The sequence below is a fragment of the Misgurnus anguillicaudatus genome, chromosome 18 (genome assembly GCF_027580225.2).
Source record: "Misgurnus anguillicaudatus chromosome 18, ASM2758022v2, whole genome shotgun sequence".
Classification (NCBI taxonomy): Eukaryota; Metazoa; Chordata; class Actinopteri; order Cypriniformes; family Cobitidae; genus Misgurnus; species Misgurnus anguillicaudatus.
In genome coordinates this window covers 12,752,501-12,773,235 of record NC_073354.2, presented here as the reverse complement: position 1 = coordinate 12,773,235, position 20,735 = coordinate 12,752,501, and the positions used below count along the sequence as shown (strand labels likewise).

Below are 20,735 nucleotides of genomic sequence, written 5' to 3'. Positions count from 1 at the left end.
TTTGAAAATCAAGTTATGGATTTGAATTTTTTATGTTTTTATAACCTAAAGATGCTATGTGAAAGTTTGTAACAGAAAATAGTGGTTTTCATCTTGTCACTTTCTTGGTATAGAAAACACGTTTTTACCGAAATTTGTCAAAATGGATTTATTGCGTTTTGGAACCAAACTCTTCATATTTTAATATTGAAAATGAGTGGACAATTCCTTTAAATTTGAGTTTAATGTCATGCACTCAAACAGATTTATATAATTGTCTTCCCTCTAGAAAAACGTGATTATGCGATCGCATGATTCAATGCATAATCTGTCATGGTCCTGTCAGACATCCGTGCTAGATGTAGGTCTGAGTGCATCTGACAGGACCGTGGCAGTATCATGTTCTGTGTGGGGACATGTGGGATCACATTCTGTGTGTGGCTGCCACATGTTCCCGGTGTCTTGTTGCTGTCGTGATCTTGCCAGACCTTAGTGTAGATCAGGTCTATGTTCTGTGGGCAAGGTCAGGGCAGCAGTGTGTGTGTACGTGGGAGCGCGTGTGTTCACATCATATCTGTGTGACACGTGTTCCCAGTGTTTTGTGGCTGTCATGGTCTTGCCTGACCTTGGTTATTATCCAGAGGGCAGGACCAGGGCAGCATTGTTTTATGTGGGAATACGTGTGTATTCACATCATGTCTGTGTAACACGTGTTCCCAGTGTCTTGTCACTTTTACCCTACTCCCTTATGTAATCATGTCTTAAGTGATTAATTATGTTCACCTGTTCCCCATTGATGTGCTGTCTATTTAATGCCCTTGTGTTCTCTGTGTGGGGGTGCGTGCGTTGTTGTATATCCTGTGTTTATGTACTCCAGTGTCTGTTCCTGTAATTCCCAGTTTCTGATTTGTGTTCCAACACAGTGCTATTATTTCATATTCTGTTTTACCCCCACGTGGGTTTGTTTTGTTCAGTTTATTCTAATACAGTTATATTTTTCATACATTCCTCTGCGTTTGGGTTCTTCCTTTTATACCACAATCCGGTTTATACGTACCGTGACATAATCAGCCAATGTCCGCATATTTATATATTTTTTAAATACGCTGCACTTTCGCCGCATAAATTGCAGATTTCTGCTCGCAAAATATGCAGGGCTTGGATGATTTCATAATCCCCGCATTTTCGTAGCAAAAAGTCATATATATATCTTAGCAGACAGTTAAAAAATGTTGCATTTACTTCACACAATTGCGCAGCCATGTCCCCTGTTGTCATGGGAATTTTAGGAAGTGATGTAATTACGTGACGTGAACATCAATGAAAGGCTGCAAAAGTTGCAAACAGTTCTTGCAAGTTCACGCAATTTTGGCAAGTTCAAGCAATTTCATCGCATAAAATTGCATAAATATACCACATATTCCATTGGATTTTTAAGAAAAAGTGCCGCAAGATCAAGAATTTTGGCCCGCAACAATCAACAAAAAAACTGTGTTTTTCTGGAAGGACTGAATAATCATGACCACAGTAACAACCATTATCATTTATAGAGATGTACGGATGTGTCGTCCGCCAATATTACACACTAACTAGGGTTTGAAAAAATGGGATCAGAAAGAATGTGACCTTTAAGAGACGATACCTACTGTCACAGTATGCGATTTCGAACGCAGCAAGGCACTATTTTTTCCAGCAGAAGGAAGGCGCTATTTACTTCACAAAAGTTGCATTGATACATATTTTTTCTTTAATATTTGTACTGTGTGGTAACCATTTTATTTTTAATCGTTTTATGTATTGGTTTCACAATTTTTTTCAATTTTTTTTACCGTTGTCGCTTGGGTTTTGGGTTACATAAAATGACCCAAACGTATGAATGCACAAGTTTTCACACTTCCTGCTATTTATACGCATCTACATGAGACTGGGTAGGTAGTACACACACACACACACACACACACACACACTTAAAGTTGACTTTTTTGTGACCAGTGGCGATTTATTTCTTGACACTGCAACAGCGCAAAACTGAACTTTTATACAGTATAATGAATATTTCACACAAAAAGGAGACAAAGTTAAAATGATAACTACGCCTCAAAGTACTCAACATTAAAGCTTGTCAATAGCTGAGGTTAAATAAAGGGCTTTGTTCACACCTATTTGCGCTATTAATTAAAAAATAAACAAGACTGGATGGGGGGTTGCAGCTGGAAAGAGCTCATCAAGACTACAGCAAATGCTTTATTTATTAGTTGCGGTGTTCTAATGTGCCCTAATGACATTCATATTCATTACACCTTGCCCCAAGAGCACTTACACGTGTGTGTGTGTGTGTGTGTGTGTGTGTGTGTTTGCGCGCATGTGTGTGAGTGAGAGAGAGAGACTCTGCAAGTCTCTCTCTCTCTCTCTCTCTCTCTCTCTCTCTCTCTCTCTCTCTCTCTCTCTCTCTCTCAACCTTCGGGACCCAGCTGCACATAAAAGCCTGGTTCATTATTCCTCAATTAATTTAGTGGCATGTTTAAAACCTCAGTGTGTGTGTACCAATGTTATTACACCAGAGTAATCCAGAACCTTGTCTTCGGTGTTTTGATGATGGTGTATGATCTTTATTGCCTACAGCAGTGGTTCTCAGTTGACTTTGCCTCAGGACCCTGATTATACACTAGACATCAAGGATGACCCAACACAATTGTTTATGACACAAAATTGAATTTCAATGATTTCGTGCTCTCGGCAAAAGGGACATATGACTCATCGTGGTCAGCGTGAACCATGTTTAATCGTGTTGCAAGTGAATCAATATTTAATATAGATTTTGCTTTAGTTAACCTTGCATAGTTTTTTATGGTTTTCAAAAATAAACACATGTCACACCATTCAGTCCATGTTGGCAACTATAAGTGATTTCTTCACAGTTTAAAAAAAATATATGTTATGTTTTTGCTATACTAAATGCTTAACATTGTTTTTCTACTCTGTCTGACCAATTCTTATAACCAGTTTTTGGGTCACTGATCTAAAGATGATTTTATCACTGCACTTATCAGCAGATACATGTGATGGTGGTCACATGCGGCCTTTAAAACTGACTTTTGTACATACTTATGAGTTACAAGGTCATAATTATGCTCTGATTTAAATTCAAATGCTACATAAAAATATTACACAATGTCATTGTCTCTCTTCTTAAAAAAACAGGAAGCTTTCAAAACAAAGGCAAAATAATTGGCCGTGTAATTAATGCGTTATCCTTGTCATTCATCATTTTCGTTCTGCTGCAGAGGATGATGGGAAATGTAGTTTTGACATGCAAACTGATTGCCCCATGAACTAAATAAACACAAATGCATACACAAAATGCAAATAAAACTTTCTTCTACTTGAATTAAAATCTCAAAAGGTCAAAAAGTGCCCCACTAGTAATGCACACGTCTTGAAAATTCTGATCTAACTAGACTGCATTCACTGTTGCATTTTGGGTAAGACAGAGGAGTCACTCTTAATGGTGACAGATAGGATAACCTCTTTGAATAAGGAGAAGGCTGTCATTAACTGCTTGCTGTAGGTCATATTAAACCGGTCCCCATAGGGATGGAAGGTCGTTGTCATTAGCAACACATTAGTGCTGTTTTGTGGTCATAAACAGAGGAATATGCAGTTTGTCCCGCTCTAATGGTTGCTAGGGGGGAAAGACAGCAGGTGTAATTAAATCGATTCCTTAGGGAATAAGGATGCGGGTCAGGCTTGTTATGGAGATGGTGAAGAGACAGGTGGATGTTTGTGACCGCTGTTTAGTGCTTGAATATTCAAGGCAAAGCAATTGACAGAAAAAACATATTGCGTTTTTAAAGCTGCGTGTCAATGAGGTTCCTACGGGCATAATTAAATCTGTTTTGTTTGCAACTGGTAAAAAGAAAGGTTAAAAGGTTTAGTCTTTGACTGTTTATTCCATTTATTCTGATCATAAACATAAGAGTTTTTGAAGAACTAAAAACTATTTTAAGTGGTTTAGAGAAATCAGACTTTATTATGTCCTTTTTGAGAGCCTGATAAACAAAATGAATTACCATCACTAGACATTATTTCTCAAACAAACACTTGTGTGATTCATAACTACACTCTCAGGATTAAAGGTACAAATGGGGTCACCTTTAAAGGGACACTCCACTTTTTTTAAAATATCCAGCTCCAATTTTCCAGCTCCCCTAGAGTTAAACATTTGATTTTTACAATTTTTGAATCCATTCAGCTGATCTCTGAGTCTGTTGGAACTACTTTTAGTTGAATGGTTTATTGAAAGTTACCAAGGGGACTATTTTCGGGCACTGCCTAATATCATTGCGCCTGCTGCAACCATGTTATGGCAGCAAAGTCCTTGATTATTACCTCAGAATGAGAAAATAGTTTCTAGCCATATCAGCCTAGAAAATCGCAACTTTTAATTTTCTGTTGGTTTTAGTACACTATGTAACTACAGAAGAGTCAAGTTTTAAATAGGAAAAATATCCAAACTATTTGGTTATTTTTTACACGATGCTAATGGTCTTATCAGATTCAATGGATTGTGCTAAGCTATGCTAAAAGTGCTAGCGCCAGACCCGGAGATCAGCTGAAAGGATTCAAAAACTGTAAAAATCGAATGTTTAACTCTAGGGGAGCTGGAAAATGAGCATATTTTCAGAAAAGTGAGTTTCCCTTTAATAAAGGTCCTAATATGTACCATTTTGGTACAGATAGAGTATGTACTTTTCAGGTACAAGTATGCACTGCTAAAGTACCAATGTGTACATTTAAGGTACCAATTTGCATCTTTTAGGTTCAAATGTGTACTTTTTTAAAAGGTACCGTCCCAGTGAAAACTTTTGTACCTTCGTCTACCTTTTATTCAGAGAGTGTAGTCATAGCATTGAATAGTGGTGCATTTACATTTATGCATTTAGCAGACACTTTAATCTAGTGTTGTGTTCAAAATATCGATACGACGATACATCGTCATGGACGCCTGACGGTGCGCGCATCGATACAGCACCTTCCATATCGATTCGGATGCACTTTTGAAAGTAACGTGACGAATCGCTGTTGATCCATATGGAAAAGAAGCATGTGTCCCGCAGTGTACATAGAGTTAAAGCTAGCGGTGTATACTTTCACTTTGCGTGTCTGTCTCACTGGCGCACGTGTCTGCATAACTCTCTCTCTCTCTCTTGCTTTGTCTCTCGCTCTCTCTCGCTCTTTAAAATCAATGAGTTCAGTATAAAGCGCAGATATCTTAGCCTATACTAAGGCAAAAGGCTTTATTAGCCACTCTCTTATAAAACAGTACTAACGCATTTGAGAAGAAACATGACAAAGATTTGCATGTGAAAAGTGTACATCTAAAGAAGAGATACAGAGCCACTTCAAACTATAGCTGTCACATTAATAATCTGATTTCTATTAAATAGTATTAACTCTGACTGCATGTTTATACATATATTCATAGATATAGAATAATTAAATGAGAAACAAATATAATGCCTAGAGTAAGTATTTCTATGAGTTACCCCAAAAGCTAATAAATGAATGGCAAAACCACAACTGTTACAACACTGCTTATTCAATGTACAATAAACAGAAAATAATAATAATAATAATTTTACTAAATTCTGAACAAAAATGTAATTCAAAATAGTCTTGTATCGTGATGCGCATCATATCGGGGCCCTTGTATTGGGATACGTATCGTATCGGGAAATTGTTGGCGATACACAGCCCTACTTTAATTCAACTATAAATGTTTATATAAGTATGTTCCTGTTTGTGCTTTGCTATTGCAATGTGTTATCAACTGAGCCACATGAACATCACTTAACTAGCTGTGCAACTTAAAACTGAGCTGAGGATCAAAGCAAGATTCAAGTTCATTGAGTTCTCAGACAAACAATGATACATAGAAGTCATGCAGACAAACAGCTCTGACAGTTTGAACTCCATTTTTCAGTTTCTTTGGGACATCTGGTGCTACTCCACCCCTCAGCAGTGCCACTTCGGTCTTACTGGCTCATAACCTGGCACAAAGCAGGATTGTGTGGCCACTATAGAACAGGTGGCATATTACAGGAGGCCAATGCAACAAGACTCATTATAACAAGAGGGACAAAAGCCTGTATTGCCCTATGCAGTGCCATACAATGACCGCGGCAGGCCTTTGGAACCGGTCCAAACAGAAAACATCTGTCCGACTAGCCGTTTAAGAGTGTGAAACATAGCAAAGATAAGGGAAGTGACTGGGAAAATATAATGAGGATACACATACAGTAAGGTATAGAACCACACACATAAAGACACTCACAGAAAATTCAACTTACTTTTCTTGACTGTTACGTGACTTAGGGTTGTGCCGATAGAAGATACTATCCTGTATCGACGATCGTCAGACATATGGCCGATTGCGGGCTTTTATGACGATAGTAGGTGATAGTTATTACTATTATTATCATAGTTTCACATTAGCATGCGCATTGCATACTTTTTCCAATCATGAGAGGGTTTGTGGGCTTTATTTTACGTGAGAGATCCTGTAACGTATGCAGAGTCCTCCTTGCAGGCACCTTGATTTGTATTGCGCCGTAGCTATGCCGTAGGTTATCCATAGCCTATGCATAGCCTGACACGCACGTCGCCACATTTTTAACAGCGCGTCGATTCTAGGCTACGCCAAAATTTTAACAGCATATTGATGCAGACGATGACGCGATTCTACGCTACGCCAAAATTTTAACAGCATATTGATGCAGACGATGACGCAGGTGTATATTTGAAAACAGACTTGTGGCCTAAGTTATCGCAGCCATGCCGTAGAACGTATGCACAACTATAATGAGACTATACTCCGACTTTAGACCTACCTAACTGCTCCTTACAGACCCCTGCAGGCTAGGAGAGGTACACCTATGTACGCATTTAAGTCAAATGAAGTATGCTTTGCGAGGCTGTGCGTTCGATTGTGCACAAAGACTGGCATACACGTAAAAAAAAACTATACTTCCAGCTTTAGCCTACATAACAATTTCATGAGATGCAACCTAAGAATGTACTTAACTCTTTCCCTACCATTGACGAGTTACCTTGTCAATTAAGAGAAAACGTTTCCCTGCCAACGACGATTTTTGCTGGCAATCCATATTTCCTCTATTATCCACCAGTGGCGCTCTTACCCAACTTGTAAAACCCGGAAGTATACCCTTAGCGCAGGGGTGACCAACCCTGTTTCTGGAGATCTACCCTCCTGCATATTTTAGTTCCAACCCAGCTTCAACACACCTGACTCTAATTTTCAGATTTGTTTGATTGGGGTTGGAGCTGAACTCTTAAGGACAGTAGGGCTGTTTCTCAATTCCAGGAACGCAAAGAACGGACTTGCGTTCTCGTGGAGATTGGTCTTGCCAGACGACCTTGGAAAAACGAACTCAGAAGGTCGGGAGAACACAGAACGCACATGTGAGAATTGAGATGTGTGCGATCTTCCTGTTGGTTACCTGACCTCCGCCATTGTTTTGCAGCAATGACTTCTAGGGCGTAAAGCGACTTCAGAACGCAAGTCTGCACTCGATGCAATCTCGATATCAAGAACACAACCGGGTGTTTTCATGCGTCCTCTGTACTTGCGTTCTTGAGAATTGGAATTGAACTTCGACGGTTAATGATGACGTCGTAGAGGGAGAACACAAGGACGCAAGATCGCTAAAGAACACATACACTGAAAAAAATGATTTGTTGAATTTAATCAATTTTTTTAAGGTAAGTGGTTGCAATCAATTTATTTAAGCTACATTTAAACAAAAAAGATTAGTAACGTAAAATAAAATATAAAACTTTTGTTTAAATGTAGCTTAAATAAATTGATTGCAACCACTTACCTTAAAAAAATGTATTAAATTCACTGAATCATTTTTCAGTGTATTGAGAAACAGCCAAACCATTCAAACTCTGTGTATGTTTTGATCATCAATCTGAATCTGATCTCTATCAAAAGTCCTTCACAAAAATGTAATTATGTCAGCTTCTTGCTCAAAATTAGGTCTTTTTGAAGAAACCTACCCATATTTGAGAATTTATAAAAAATAAATAAAGGTAGGATGAAATGCTTTTTTTAAAGCAGAGGGTCTGGTTCTTTTATTTAATATATTGTAGGTTTATATATTTAAAAAAGAACATTTTCTGGAAGGCATTAAACGTTTGTGAAAGTCTTAAAAAATGCTGGCCCTGGCAATTTTTTTTAAACACTGTTAAGAGTTAAGCAGATCTTATGTGTGCCAGACACTTAAAGCTGATTAAAACTAAAAATACATTTTAGGGTTGTGAAGAAACACCAAAGTAGGCACATTTTATGTTTATTGGCAAAAAACTGCAAACCCTTAAGCAAAAGCATTTAAATTAAAAGGTTTTAAAGATCATGAAAAAGATAAATTTTGTTAAGTTTGCACATTCATTGACTAGCAGTGTACACCAGAGAGATAATTATGAACAGATTTTAAAGCATATCCCTGCAGACTGCGCATCCCTCTTTTCCTGGAGTGAATGTGTGTTTATCTGTATGAGAGTCTCCTACCTCTTCTCCTGGAATCCTTTCTGACGCTGGGTCTGGCAGCAGGCTGGAGCTCGGCCTCTGTTGACATATTAAATCCTTATTCCTTTACCGTGCAGCTGGGTGGCTGTGACTGGCTCATCTAGAGGGGCTTTCCACTGACTCTGGAACAGTCCACTGCCGCCTCTAACCTCGACAGGGCATCTCATTCACTCCCAGCAAGGGCTGCAAGAGAAGAAGATAAATAAGAAGATGGTTTGAATCCGGATCCACATCATGGGAGATCTGATTGATTTTCGCAAATTAGTTTGTTCATTTCAATTAAACATACAAAAAACTGATACATCGATTCATTTCCGTCATCCCTTGAATTTTGCCTTTTGAGTGAAATACTGTAATATTTTTGTTTCAATTATATACAATGTTACATTGTTGTTTGCAAAGTAGCTTAAAGGTTTGCATGCCAAAACACAAGATAGCCGATAAATGTTGCTTATGTCCAACCCTAACCTTTCTTTAGACATTAAAAGACTAAAACTATATTACAAGTACACCCATTACACATTTTTTATTACTAAAAGGTTCACACTGGTTGAAAAGAACCATTTTGTTCATGAATTTATCATCACTACTAATATTGCACAATGGCACACTGCGTTAGTAAACATTGCACAAACTCGCACACATCTGCACTGACATTTGCAGCTTTCTCTGAATAAGGTTTTGGCTTATTTTCACTCCCCGCTGTAGGAAGGAGGCAGGAGGCGGCACTAAATTGTCTCATCAGCTGTCTCTCTCTCTCTCTATTCCACCTCACCTTGTCATTGCATGCAAAAGCCATTATTCCTCTTTCCTGTGCACTTCCATCAGGCTCCTCCGCCAGACTTTGCTCTTGCCGTGGAAGTCAGGAGGTGGGAAGCACCTTTCATGTGTTAATTGGCCTCAGCGGTACTGTAGCATCACTGCAGGTGTCAGAGCCATCAGCAGATCAAAACCTGCCCGGCCCCACAACAGCAATCACACCGGGATGAGACCGCAGGGATTGCCTATAACTGCTCAGGCAGCCCAACCAAGCAACAAGCATTGCTTAGAAATCGATACACACCTCAAGCTGAGGCTTCTAAGACATTACACAGCAGTCTAAGAGTCTAAAGCCCGGAGTATAGTCAGGTTTTTTACATGTGTGCGAACGTACGTGCACGGTCGAACAGTATAGTGTATTTGACAGATATTCGGCGCATGCGCATTGCGAAAAAGTAAAGTGCATCTCCTGGGCTACACACTACAATCCCCTGTACACGCATGTGTGACCTACGCATAGAAAGTACAGTATGCACGGTTACAAAAATCTGTCGGTGCGCGTACAGTACGCGGACCCTCGTATATGCGTAAACATTGTTCTGTGATGGGGTCTGCAAACAGTTTATGTGTGATCAAGTAATTTGGGGAAAAATTTAAATATGTATTTAAAATGTGGGCCCTTTGCAGCCTGCATTCAAGTCCAGAATTCAAAAAAGGCACATTACATCGAGTCCTGCACATACATGAACCAGTACTGTTTTTACTGATTTTTTACTGTTTTCCATGGATATGCGTTGTATCGTTTGCTATGTAAGCATAAAATATGTGCTGTTTTATAGTTTTGCTATAACTATATGTAAAATATTACTTTATTTCAGACAAAATTTGAAGAGCTCAGATGCAAAAGCCGAGTGATTCTCAAACTTTTTCAGCATGCTTGTATACGGTCCATACTTTCGTGGCCCCCCAAAGAAAATGTATGACACAAAACATTGTAAAACTTAAAATTTGAATTAAATAAAACATATAAAATTATTTAAACGTAGTGCTGTTGGTTATTTTTCTGAGATTTAATTTATGAAAAATTAATTTATTTTATAAAAATCGAGCCCCCTTGGCACCATCTGGTCACGGCCCCCAGTTTGAGAACCAGTGCATCAAACTCCACCTCAAAAATGATATAATGATATTAACCGAATGCTCTCGGTTATGTTCATCAAATACTTTCGCTTCAAATCTGCTTAATCCCAGATTCCGGTTAAAGTCACTTCGATTTTTCAGCAAATTCCTGAAGTCCACTGAAGACGAATGTAACGCGACCATGAATAACATTCAAACTTGGGTCCCTTGTGAGTTCTTGGACCTGAATACAATCAGAATGTGGTGGCCACATGCAGAACAGCGCCCCCTAGTTTGTGATTCATTTTCCTTATTTATACATTTCAAATTCACACTTTTATCTTTTGCAATGTTGCTAGTTGCATCTCTGGGGTGCGTTCACACGACAAAATTTAAAACACATTTGTGTGATCTGCCCCCTTAGAAGGTTTTGCATCTGAACTTCTTATGTATTAACCCACTGGTGTCATTTGGATTACTTTATTGGTGGATTTAAGTGCTTTCTGGAGCATCACCATGTTGACCCCCATATAAGAAGATAACATGGTGACATTTTAATATAACACAATTTGTTTATGTTTAATTTTATTTTGTGTTTTATTTCTCAAAAACCTATTCATTTAATGCAATCTAAAACAATCATCAATTATATTGGCTTGTTATACTTTTGTGCGTAACAAAAACGCATGCAGGCTTGGAATGATGTTAAGGTAAGTACATAATCATCAAATGTAAATTACTCCTCGTATGGTATTTGGGCAATCTGATTTACTAGCAGCATAGATTTGGAGCATTAAGCCATTCAGACACTCAATTTCGAGCTCCCACCCGAGATGTAAAGCTTTAATACCGGTAAGTCAAGAGAATTAGTCTCCCCCACAAAAAACAAAATGTACTGCAAAGTAAAAAAACCCCAAACACATCACTTCTGAGAGCGGTAGATTTTGAGAGCCTAGCCTCCAAAAATCCTCTAAAGTCCCAGGCTCCGATCAGCAGGCCGGTGTAGGAGCCACTGTAAGCCGCCGCTGAGGGGATTTAAACAGCCATTTCATTTTGAGCTCCGGCCCTGAGCTTCAACAACCGCCTGGCCACGCGCCGCACATTGTGTGCAGAACATTTAATTCCGAATGGAGAGAGCATGTCGCAGAACAGCGGAGAATCACACCCGGTCTTTATCTGAGAGAAACACACAGCGATATGCCGAGAGTCAGTCCAATTACTGCCATTATCTCTTGGAGAGAGGGAGAGAGGATTCTCTGCTAAGCATTTTGCCCGTTCTGGGTTTTTTCTTTCCATTTTGATTAGTCTCTCTCTCTTCACCTTTACTCGGTACATCTGGAATCACATAATCCTTGATACCATTCGGCATGGCTGGCTCACTGTCCAGCAATGAACAAAATCTGTAAATATTATACTGTCACTTATTTGGAAATTACTATTGTTTGTTTTTACTTATTACTTATATTTAAAACAATAATGTACAATTCAGTTCTTGGAGCTGTGGCTACTGTAGTAGTAAGCATGTGCTTTAGAAATGTTGGGATGTGGTGCTTGTAAGTGATTCAGGTTTGAGTCTGTCCTAAATTATAACTTATGACTTTTAAGTACCAGACAGAGAAAAAAAAATATACATTTAAAGGGGCCATGGCACAAGACTTTTTTAAGATGTCAAATAAATCTTTGGTGTCCCCAGAGCACATATGTGAAGTTTTAGCTCAAAACACCATGTAAATAATATATTATAGCATGTTTAAATTGCCACTTTGTAGGTGTGAGCAAACATGTGCCGTTTTGGGTGTGTCCTTTAAAATGCAAATGAGCTAATGAAGTTCAAACACTGATCACAATGATGGTAGTTTGTTGCAATTAAAACTCAATTGTGTTTTTCTCTGCACTAAATGTCAGTGCTGTGATTGGATAGTGCAGATTAAGGGGAGGTATTATTATAATAAGAGCTCCTTGTGACATCATACGGAGAGCCAAATTTCAACAACCTATTTTTTCATGTGCTTGTAAAGAATGGTTTACCAAAACTAAGTTACTAGGTTGATCTTTTTCACATTTTCTAGATTGATAGAAGCACTGGGGACCCAATCATAGCACTTAAACATGAAAAAAGTCAGATTTTCTTGCCATGGCCCCTTTAAATGCCCTACGAAGACTATTATAATAAAATGCAGATGTTATACACGTGCCTCACAATGCTGTAGGATTTTTGGCTGAGTGGTTCCGTAAAGAACCTTTTACATCCGAGGAACCTTTCTGTATCAAGAATGGTTATTTGTAGTGAAAAAAGGTCTTTTAGATTATACAAAGGTATAAAATAAATGGTTCTTCTAAGAAACTTTGACAGAATGGTCCTTTGAGGAACCAAAAATGATTCTTCTAGAACCTTTTAAGCACCTTTATTTTTAAGAGTGTACCCTTACAGAAAAGCAGTGCATTATTTTGAATGGCAGTTAAAAGAAAAAAGTTTTGGGCGGCACAGTGTGTAGCACTATTGCCTTACAGCAAAAAGGTCCCTGGTTCGAGGCCCGGCTAGGTCAGGTGCCGTTTCTGTGTGAAGTTTGCATATTCTCCCTGTGTCAGCATGGGTTTACTCCATTCAATTTCCTCCCACAAGCCAAAATATAAAGGTTAGGTGACTTGGAAATGCCAAATCCCCCCCCCCCCTTTTGGGTCAAGTATACATACAACCTTTAAAAGTAGTCAATAACTGTGCCATACTAACCAACCATCCTATAGAAGAAAAAAAATCTTCTAGAGTTAAGTACACCTTAACCATCCAAATGATAAAAAAGCTTACAGTGTTGGTTTCAGGCGGCAATCTATCCATGAATATTTTGCCATGATATTTACATTCCTCTCCACTTCAGACAGACAGCCATGAGGCAAGGGTTGGCACACCTCTCTCCTGAGGCACTGGAGATATTTCTGATATCTAGGCTAAGGTCTCCTCTGGGACACGCCACATATTCAGAGCATGCAAGGAAAGTGGGTGAGCCGCAGAAGCCACCAGACACAAAATCATTTTTGTTGTTCAGCATCTTTAAATTTTTTTCTCTATGTCTCATCTTTACTGAGATTTGCCCACACACACCACGGTCTGCAATTGATAGACAGAGATTCAAACATGAATTCAAACATTTCTCCATAAAGACACTAAACCATGCTGTACACCAGGGGTGTAATATAAAAACCATGATGATCAATTTGATAATATTGTAAATATTTCAGCAGAGATTAAAATTTTTGCCTGACAAACAATTTAGTTTCTGCCTCCCTACTTTTGTCTATTGAATATAATCCATTTGCCAAAATACTAAGAAATAACTAAATAAACAATACTAAAATGAATTTGACTTTTACCATCATTTATTTATTTAAAAAGCTCACACATTTTAACAGATATTGCAATAATATTGTTTTTGTGAGGTTTTTGGCCACAATATCCATGTAGTCAAAGTCTGATATCGTGGCATCCCTCGGCATACTTCACATGACTATGCCAGTGGTTACAAACCTTTTTCCGATTTCGATCTGAAATCCCTGTTAGTTTGAGTAGGGTGACCATACGTGCCATTATTCCCGGACACGTCTTGGCCAGGATTTCATATTTGTTGACCCCATACGTCATAGAGGATTATTATTATTATTACAGAAAAGAAACAATTAGATTTTTAGGTAAAAATGAAACTATGATTGTATGTCTTATGTTTTTAACTGAATGGCGCATGCGGTCAACAAATGCAACTTCCGGAAGATGCACCGAAATCCTGGCCAGGACAGGTCCGGGAAGAATGGCACGTATGGTCACCGTACGTTTGAGTCGTTTATATTTTGCCTTTGATAAAGCAACACTTGTCAAACATAATCATTATACATATTCTTTATTAAAATATCTGAAAAGGTTTGAATGACAGCAATATAAATATATCCTTAAAACATTTTCTGGAGCTGCGTGTCATAGCTGCGCGTGTATGGTTCTTTGTCTACAGCGCATATTGAGTTTCTGCACGAGAGCGCCCTCTGGCTTTTGGATGTAGCTGCATTTCATCGTAACTCATTGAGAAGTATTGCAAGCATCATCGGCCAATATATCGGTGCACCTCTAAATAAAATTTTAAGTTTTAGAATTTTTTTTTTAGACATTTTCTATTGGGGGGGATGTGCGAAGGTATGCACCAAGGGGGGCCGCATGCCGAAAAAGTTTAAGAACCACTGCTCTATGCGACTTGTATTGAACATCTGATACAATTCTGATCTACAAACGCAACAAAACAAAATGGAAAATTCCATTAAGTCTCCTGAGCTAAGTTTGGGCAGCCAGCACTGCTGATAACAACCAAAAATATTTCTGTTACCAAGGTCATACTGCACAAACCTCCGACATAAACATTTGTTGTCTTCTTGCTGCCTTCAATCTTTGAGTACATCAGTAGCAAAACCACACAGCTGTTAGTCTAGATAATAACAACAAAACTCACAAATGTACATCTTTGTCTCATGTACAGCCCAGCAATCATGGTCAAGAACATTTCTCTCACATTTACTAAGACGACTGCCATACACATTAACTCATCCCGAATGTTCCTTCATGCTTTTCCAAAGATAATTGATGCTCTATAAATGCTTCTAAAAAGAATCATGCATCGCTCTACATCTAAAGGATCATCCGCCATGCCAGCACCTACAGAGCTATGAAAGAGTGAGGAAAGAAACAGGAGGAGGAAGAGGTGAAAACAGGCGGTAAATTGGATGCCCATAAGTAGCACGCTGCCAACAGGCCTGCTTAATCCTCATAAATCACTCACTACTAACAGGCAGATAGTGCCAGACGCCGTGGACGGCTGCGGGTGCCAGGCCTAGTCCACACTTCTTTGCCCACATCTCGGGGAGTCTTAACAGGCCAGTGGAGGTCAAAGAGTCAGGGTCTGTTATACAGACAAACAGGGAGGCTTTACTTTATTAGTGGTAACTATTATTGCGTTTAGTTAGGAATAAGCATTCAAAAAATCTCCTTCCTGGACAGGGTTTAGATTCATCCAGAAATAGGCCTTAGTTAAATTACGACATTTAAGTAGTTTTTACAAACATACCTTATAAAAACAATACTGGTGTGCATCCTGAGAGAAACAATGGCATTGATATATGTTAAGATATTTTAGTATAAGGTGTTTTTAAATTAAGGCGGCTCAAACTTGCATTTTAGTCTGGGACTAGGATAAACCCTGTCTGGGAAACCGCACCTTCATGTTTTAATTGTCCAACATTCACGATACTCTATAGACTGATCTCAAGGAGGTGTGGTATAGATGGTTTCATCGGACGCACGTGCGCGATACACCTCTGGATCCGAACTTTATTTCCGCTTTCATTTTTTTTATGGTCTGACTAGTTGCTAAACTGATCTCTTGAATAATGCCTCGTCGAAAATAACACATGTTTTGGTTTCCTATGTAATCTATGTGTTGTCTTTTTGCTTGTTATATAAATAAACTACGTTTAAAGAACTTTGTGGTTATTTATTCTTAGCGGAGTTTACCGGAAGTTACGTGCGAACCACGACAGCCACTTGTTTATGTTGATACTTCTGAAACCGTCTATAGTCACGTAAAATTTGATACATTTTCAGTTTTTTTTTCATGCCTTAAGCACGAATGTCTTTTTCGGGTCACTCGCACAAATTTCTATAAATAGTTTTTTTTTGTCCGTGGCACGACTTTCTTTTTCATGTCATTTTATGTATTGTTTTCTCATTGTTTTTCCTATTTTCTTACCATTGTCGCTTGGGTTTGGGGTTAGAATCACTTTCTGTTAAATGTTTAGACATCCTAACCCAAACCCCAACTCTAACCCCAACTCCAGACGAGAATAGTTTTAAAAGCGAAGAAAAACATATAGAAACCAATGCATAAAAGTACATCCTAACCCAAACCCCAAATCTAACCCCAAGTGACAATAATTTAAAATTAGAGGGAAAAATCTGAAAACAACACGGACACGAAAAACTATTTAAAGATATTTATGCTGAGTGGCACGGAAAAAAAAACATTAAATGTACCGAATAATAATAAAGAATAATAATGTTGTATTCTGTAGCTATTTATTGTGTCTATCTGTAATAGAGATTGATGATGAATACACATTATGTGGCTACTTGAGTTGCTAGTAAGCAGCCATCTAGGAACCAAATTGACCACCTTAGCAACCACCTATAGTGAGTTATGGCCATGCATTAAACATAAAAAATGCCATTACATCAAAAAATGCAGTTTAATTTCATTAAATGGACTTTATCCACTTTATTGACCTATATCAAGTAGAAAGGGCATTAGTTAGTATACAGTGTATACTTAAAAAAAGTTTTTTTAAAGGACATTTACATTACATGTATGCATTTGGCAGACACTTTTATCCAAAGCGACTTACAGTGCATTACAAGGTATACAATTATTATATAAATTATATAAACATTTAGCAGTATGTGTGTTCTCTAGGTTCGAACCCAACGCAATGCTGAGCTATACAGGAGCACGAGGACATGTCACTGGCCAGACTCAAACCTGCATGAGCACTGCCAAGTGTCAGCAAAGCACGTATAACCATCAAGCCACGTTTTAATCGCTGAGCATTTTTGTAATGAAATTCTAAGTGTTTAAATGCAACGTTACCCACATTTAATCCCATACGGGTAGATAAATACGTGTCATTACTAACCACTCCACAGCTGACAGGGCGTGACAGCTATTCTTCAAAATAAAATGCAGATAACCACACTCACTTACACACGCGTGCGTACCGTCTGGGTAAATGACAGGACATGTCAGGTTTTACTCTCTTCTCCCCTGCCATCTGTAGTGAGTCCCAGTTCACCTTCCCGAGCTGGGCACGTGCACTGAATATATAAGTAGTAGTATTCGGCCTCTATCTAAATAAAAACAGCACAGTGCACGCACGTCCTCTGGTTATTTAGATAAAGATGACAATTCATAGGGGGAAGCTTAAAGAAATGCTCTGTGAGATAAAAATGACTAACACTATCTGTGATGAGTTTTATTTGAAATATTTGAATATGGCAGGTAACAATATGTGCGCTATCGTTCAACGCTACACCCGACAAAGAAGCAGTCACATTAAAGTGAATCAGACCTGCCAATCAAAATCACATTCCCACTTACAGAACAAACGCTTGTACCCACAATCCTCTGCTGCCTGTCACAAAGAGCCTTGGTGATCTTCTAGTCATCTCTGTGGTTTTATTAGACAAAATCTGTGTGCGCGCGTGGGTGAAAAAAAGAAATGAAGCGAGAGAGAGCCTCGCTTACAAAACTGACCTAAATCTGGGTCACGTTGGCTTGCAATCTGTCCCTGTCTTTTCCTGTTTCGTCTTATATGGACCGAAGCTAATAAAGCATCTCTCTGAACTCTAACCAGCATCGTTCAGCCTGTTACTGAGAGCGAGAGATTAAGAGAGACAGAAAGGAGGAGGAGTACGATTTATTACAGAAAGTAAAGAGCATACTTAATACATTTCCTGCCCTTATGTTTCCTCTTCCTTGTTTTAACCACAAAGTATTAAGTATTTTTGTTTACTCCATGCATCGACTCACATTTTCCTTTCATTATAAAAATAATTCAACGTAATATGAAAATTCCCTGAATGTACGGTTTACTCTTATGCCATCTCAGTTGAATATGAATTTGTTTCTTTAGTTGAACACAAACAAATTATAAAGATACCGTTCTCTTAAATGGGGGCCAGTGTTGTTTTTGGCAGCCCTTTATGGCCTGTTTACACGAGAACGCTCGAGGGTGAAAACGTAAAAACATTTTATCGGATGTGCCTTTCGTTTACACGGCGACGGCGTTTTGGGGGCTTAAAACTGCAAAAAAGTGAAACCACCCTTCAGAGTGGAAATCTTAAAAACAATTTACCGTCGCATTCTCGTCTAAAGAATAAAAACGCAAAAGTCTGCTCACGGTGACGCGTTTACGTCACAGGCATGCGCCAGTTCAGGAAAATAACAACAAACATGTCGGATTATTTCCATACGTCGGACCTTCAAGTTGCCATAGCAGCTCTGATAAATATACAAGAGTCTTTCCAGCAGTTGTACGAAATATTCACAGCTAGTATTACTGATCATAGAAGGCGCATTAATGACCTCAGTCAAACTGTTAATGCGCCAATTCGTCGGAGACTAAGCAGACGGCTTTGGACGAGACCTGGGAGAAACAGGAAGAAGGTTGTACGCAGGCACATGAACTTGGTGTTGTTGTGTGTCAGTAGGCTTGGGAATCGAGAATCGATTGGAACCGGGACTAGCGTTGCGATTTTCCCGGAATCGTTCAAAAGTTTAAAATTCGATTCCTAGTTTCGATTCACAGTCCGCCGAGCAGATAAAGAAACCACTGAACACCAATGAAGAAGCATCTGTTTCGTGCATAGGAGGGTGCACATCGAACGTAATAAAGCACCTCGTTCATTGAGTAGAAATAAATGTGTGCCCCGTCTTTGACGCGCTGCGCCGACCGTCCTCCGCTGCCTCTTCCTCTGTCTATGACATCCAGCTTGGCACCGCAGTGACTGCACTGCAGTCCGTATCAAGTAAGTAAAACAATATATACAATGAGGGCTCGCTAAATTTCGAAATCCCTGGTAGAAAAAAGAAACGCTAAAACAATGTTAGTCTCTGAAAACAAAAGGACTTATTATTTTTAAATTACTTGGGTTCGCGCTTTTTCCTGAGCACAAGAACAAGCGCGTACTTGTGAGGAGCGGACCCAGGATGCAGAGGAGCGCGCATCACAGACGTGAACACGAAAGGAATAATGGGTTTAATTATGCTTTCAGTTTCACTTCTTGTTACGTGAGGATAGTAATGACTGACAAGACGACGCCGTACATACTACCTAACAAAATCTGAGAGAATGCAAAAACATTAAAATATTTTTCCTATGATAGCCCGCACGGGCAGAGCGAAGAAGCATTTTAATAACCCGACAGGAATTCGCAATAGCCCCGGGACGTCGGGCTAGCGATTTTGCGAGCCCTGAAAAGAATGCCTTGCACCAACATTGAGCTAACAAATTAGCCCATGTATTTTTTCATAGACAATTTATGAGCTAAGAGTGCGAATGTTAGTTAGCCCATCAATGGGACGTGCTCAAGTACCTGCAGCAGTATCATACACTCATGTGTAAATGTGTTTTCATGAGGTTTTTAAAAATAAAGCTCTCTTGAGGAAAGTGTACCCCTGTAAAAATATATTCATAATTTATAATATTTATATTCAAGTTCATAGATTTGATATTTATATTGTTGAAAACAGCCATGTGAGAAATGAATAGTAAAGTTCATAAAAAGTCAAAAGTTTATAAAATTAAAATTGATGGAGAAGGTCAGACTATTTCCTTCAGAAAGACCATTGGTTAGCTAGCTCATTTAAAATATCCTAAACATTTTTGACCCTGCCTCTTAAAAGAATCGGAATCGAGAATCGACAGGAACCGGAATCGAAACAAGGAATCGGAATCGGAATCGGAATTGGAATCGGAATCGTTCAAATTCAAACGATACCCAACCCTATGTGTCAGTGCTTCACATTGCCACCTAGCCGTCTGGAGTGCATAATACATCGAATATCACACACTTTTGCGTCACCATATGCACGCAGATTTCCCCCTCAAAACACTTGTATAAACGCGGAATAAAAAGTGATAACGCAACGCCACTTTTGCGGTTTCTTTTCAGATCGTTTCCATGTAAAGGTAGCCTTAGTTTTAGTCTTAGTTTTTTTAGTTTTAGTCACATTTTAATCACTTATAAACTTGATAGTTTTAGTCAAGTTCTAGTTGGCGAAAACACAAAAAGGATTTAGTCAAGCCTTAGTCAATTTTAGTAACAAAAGGTAGTCTTTAACAAATTAATTTAGGTTAAAAAGTGTGGTGTATTTAATACTATTAAAAATGTGCATTAAGGTTGTCCCTGAGGGCTTGCCGTTGTTTTATTCGGTGTGCCTTCTGCGCATGTCATAACAAAAAAGTTTAGCCTAATATACCCTCATTTTGAGTTTGTGTGTTAAGCTGAGACCTCGCTTATAAAGTTGAGAAACGCGTGCCTTGCCTTGTTATTTAAATACACTACAAAAAGTATTGGAAATGGGCTTAGGTCTGACAAGTAGATACATGTAAAACCTTAAGCTTACCATGAAATGTGTCACAAGCCGATTGTCGAGTAAAATTGAATGTATATGATATGTTA

The 20,735-nt window shown here is 38.7% G+C and overlaps 1 protein-coding gene across 1 annotated transcript in view; it reads right to left on the bottom strand.

The window, feature by feature from the left end:
- dab1a (DAB adaptor protein 1a) overlaps positions 1-20,735 on the bottom strand; it is a 521,576-nt gene that overhangs the window by 116,912 nt on the left and 383,929 nt on the right. Inside the window, 1 exon segment of the mRNA XM_073855881.1 lies at positions 8,573-8,773. Within this exon segment, the coding sequence (XP_073711982.1) occupies positions 8,573-8,639 (67 nt within the window). The 5' untranslated portion in view covers positions 8,640-8,773.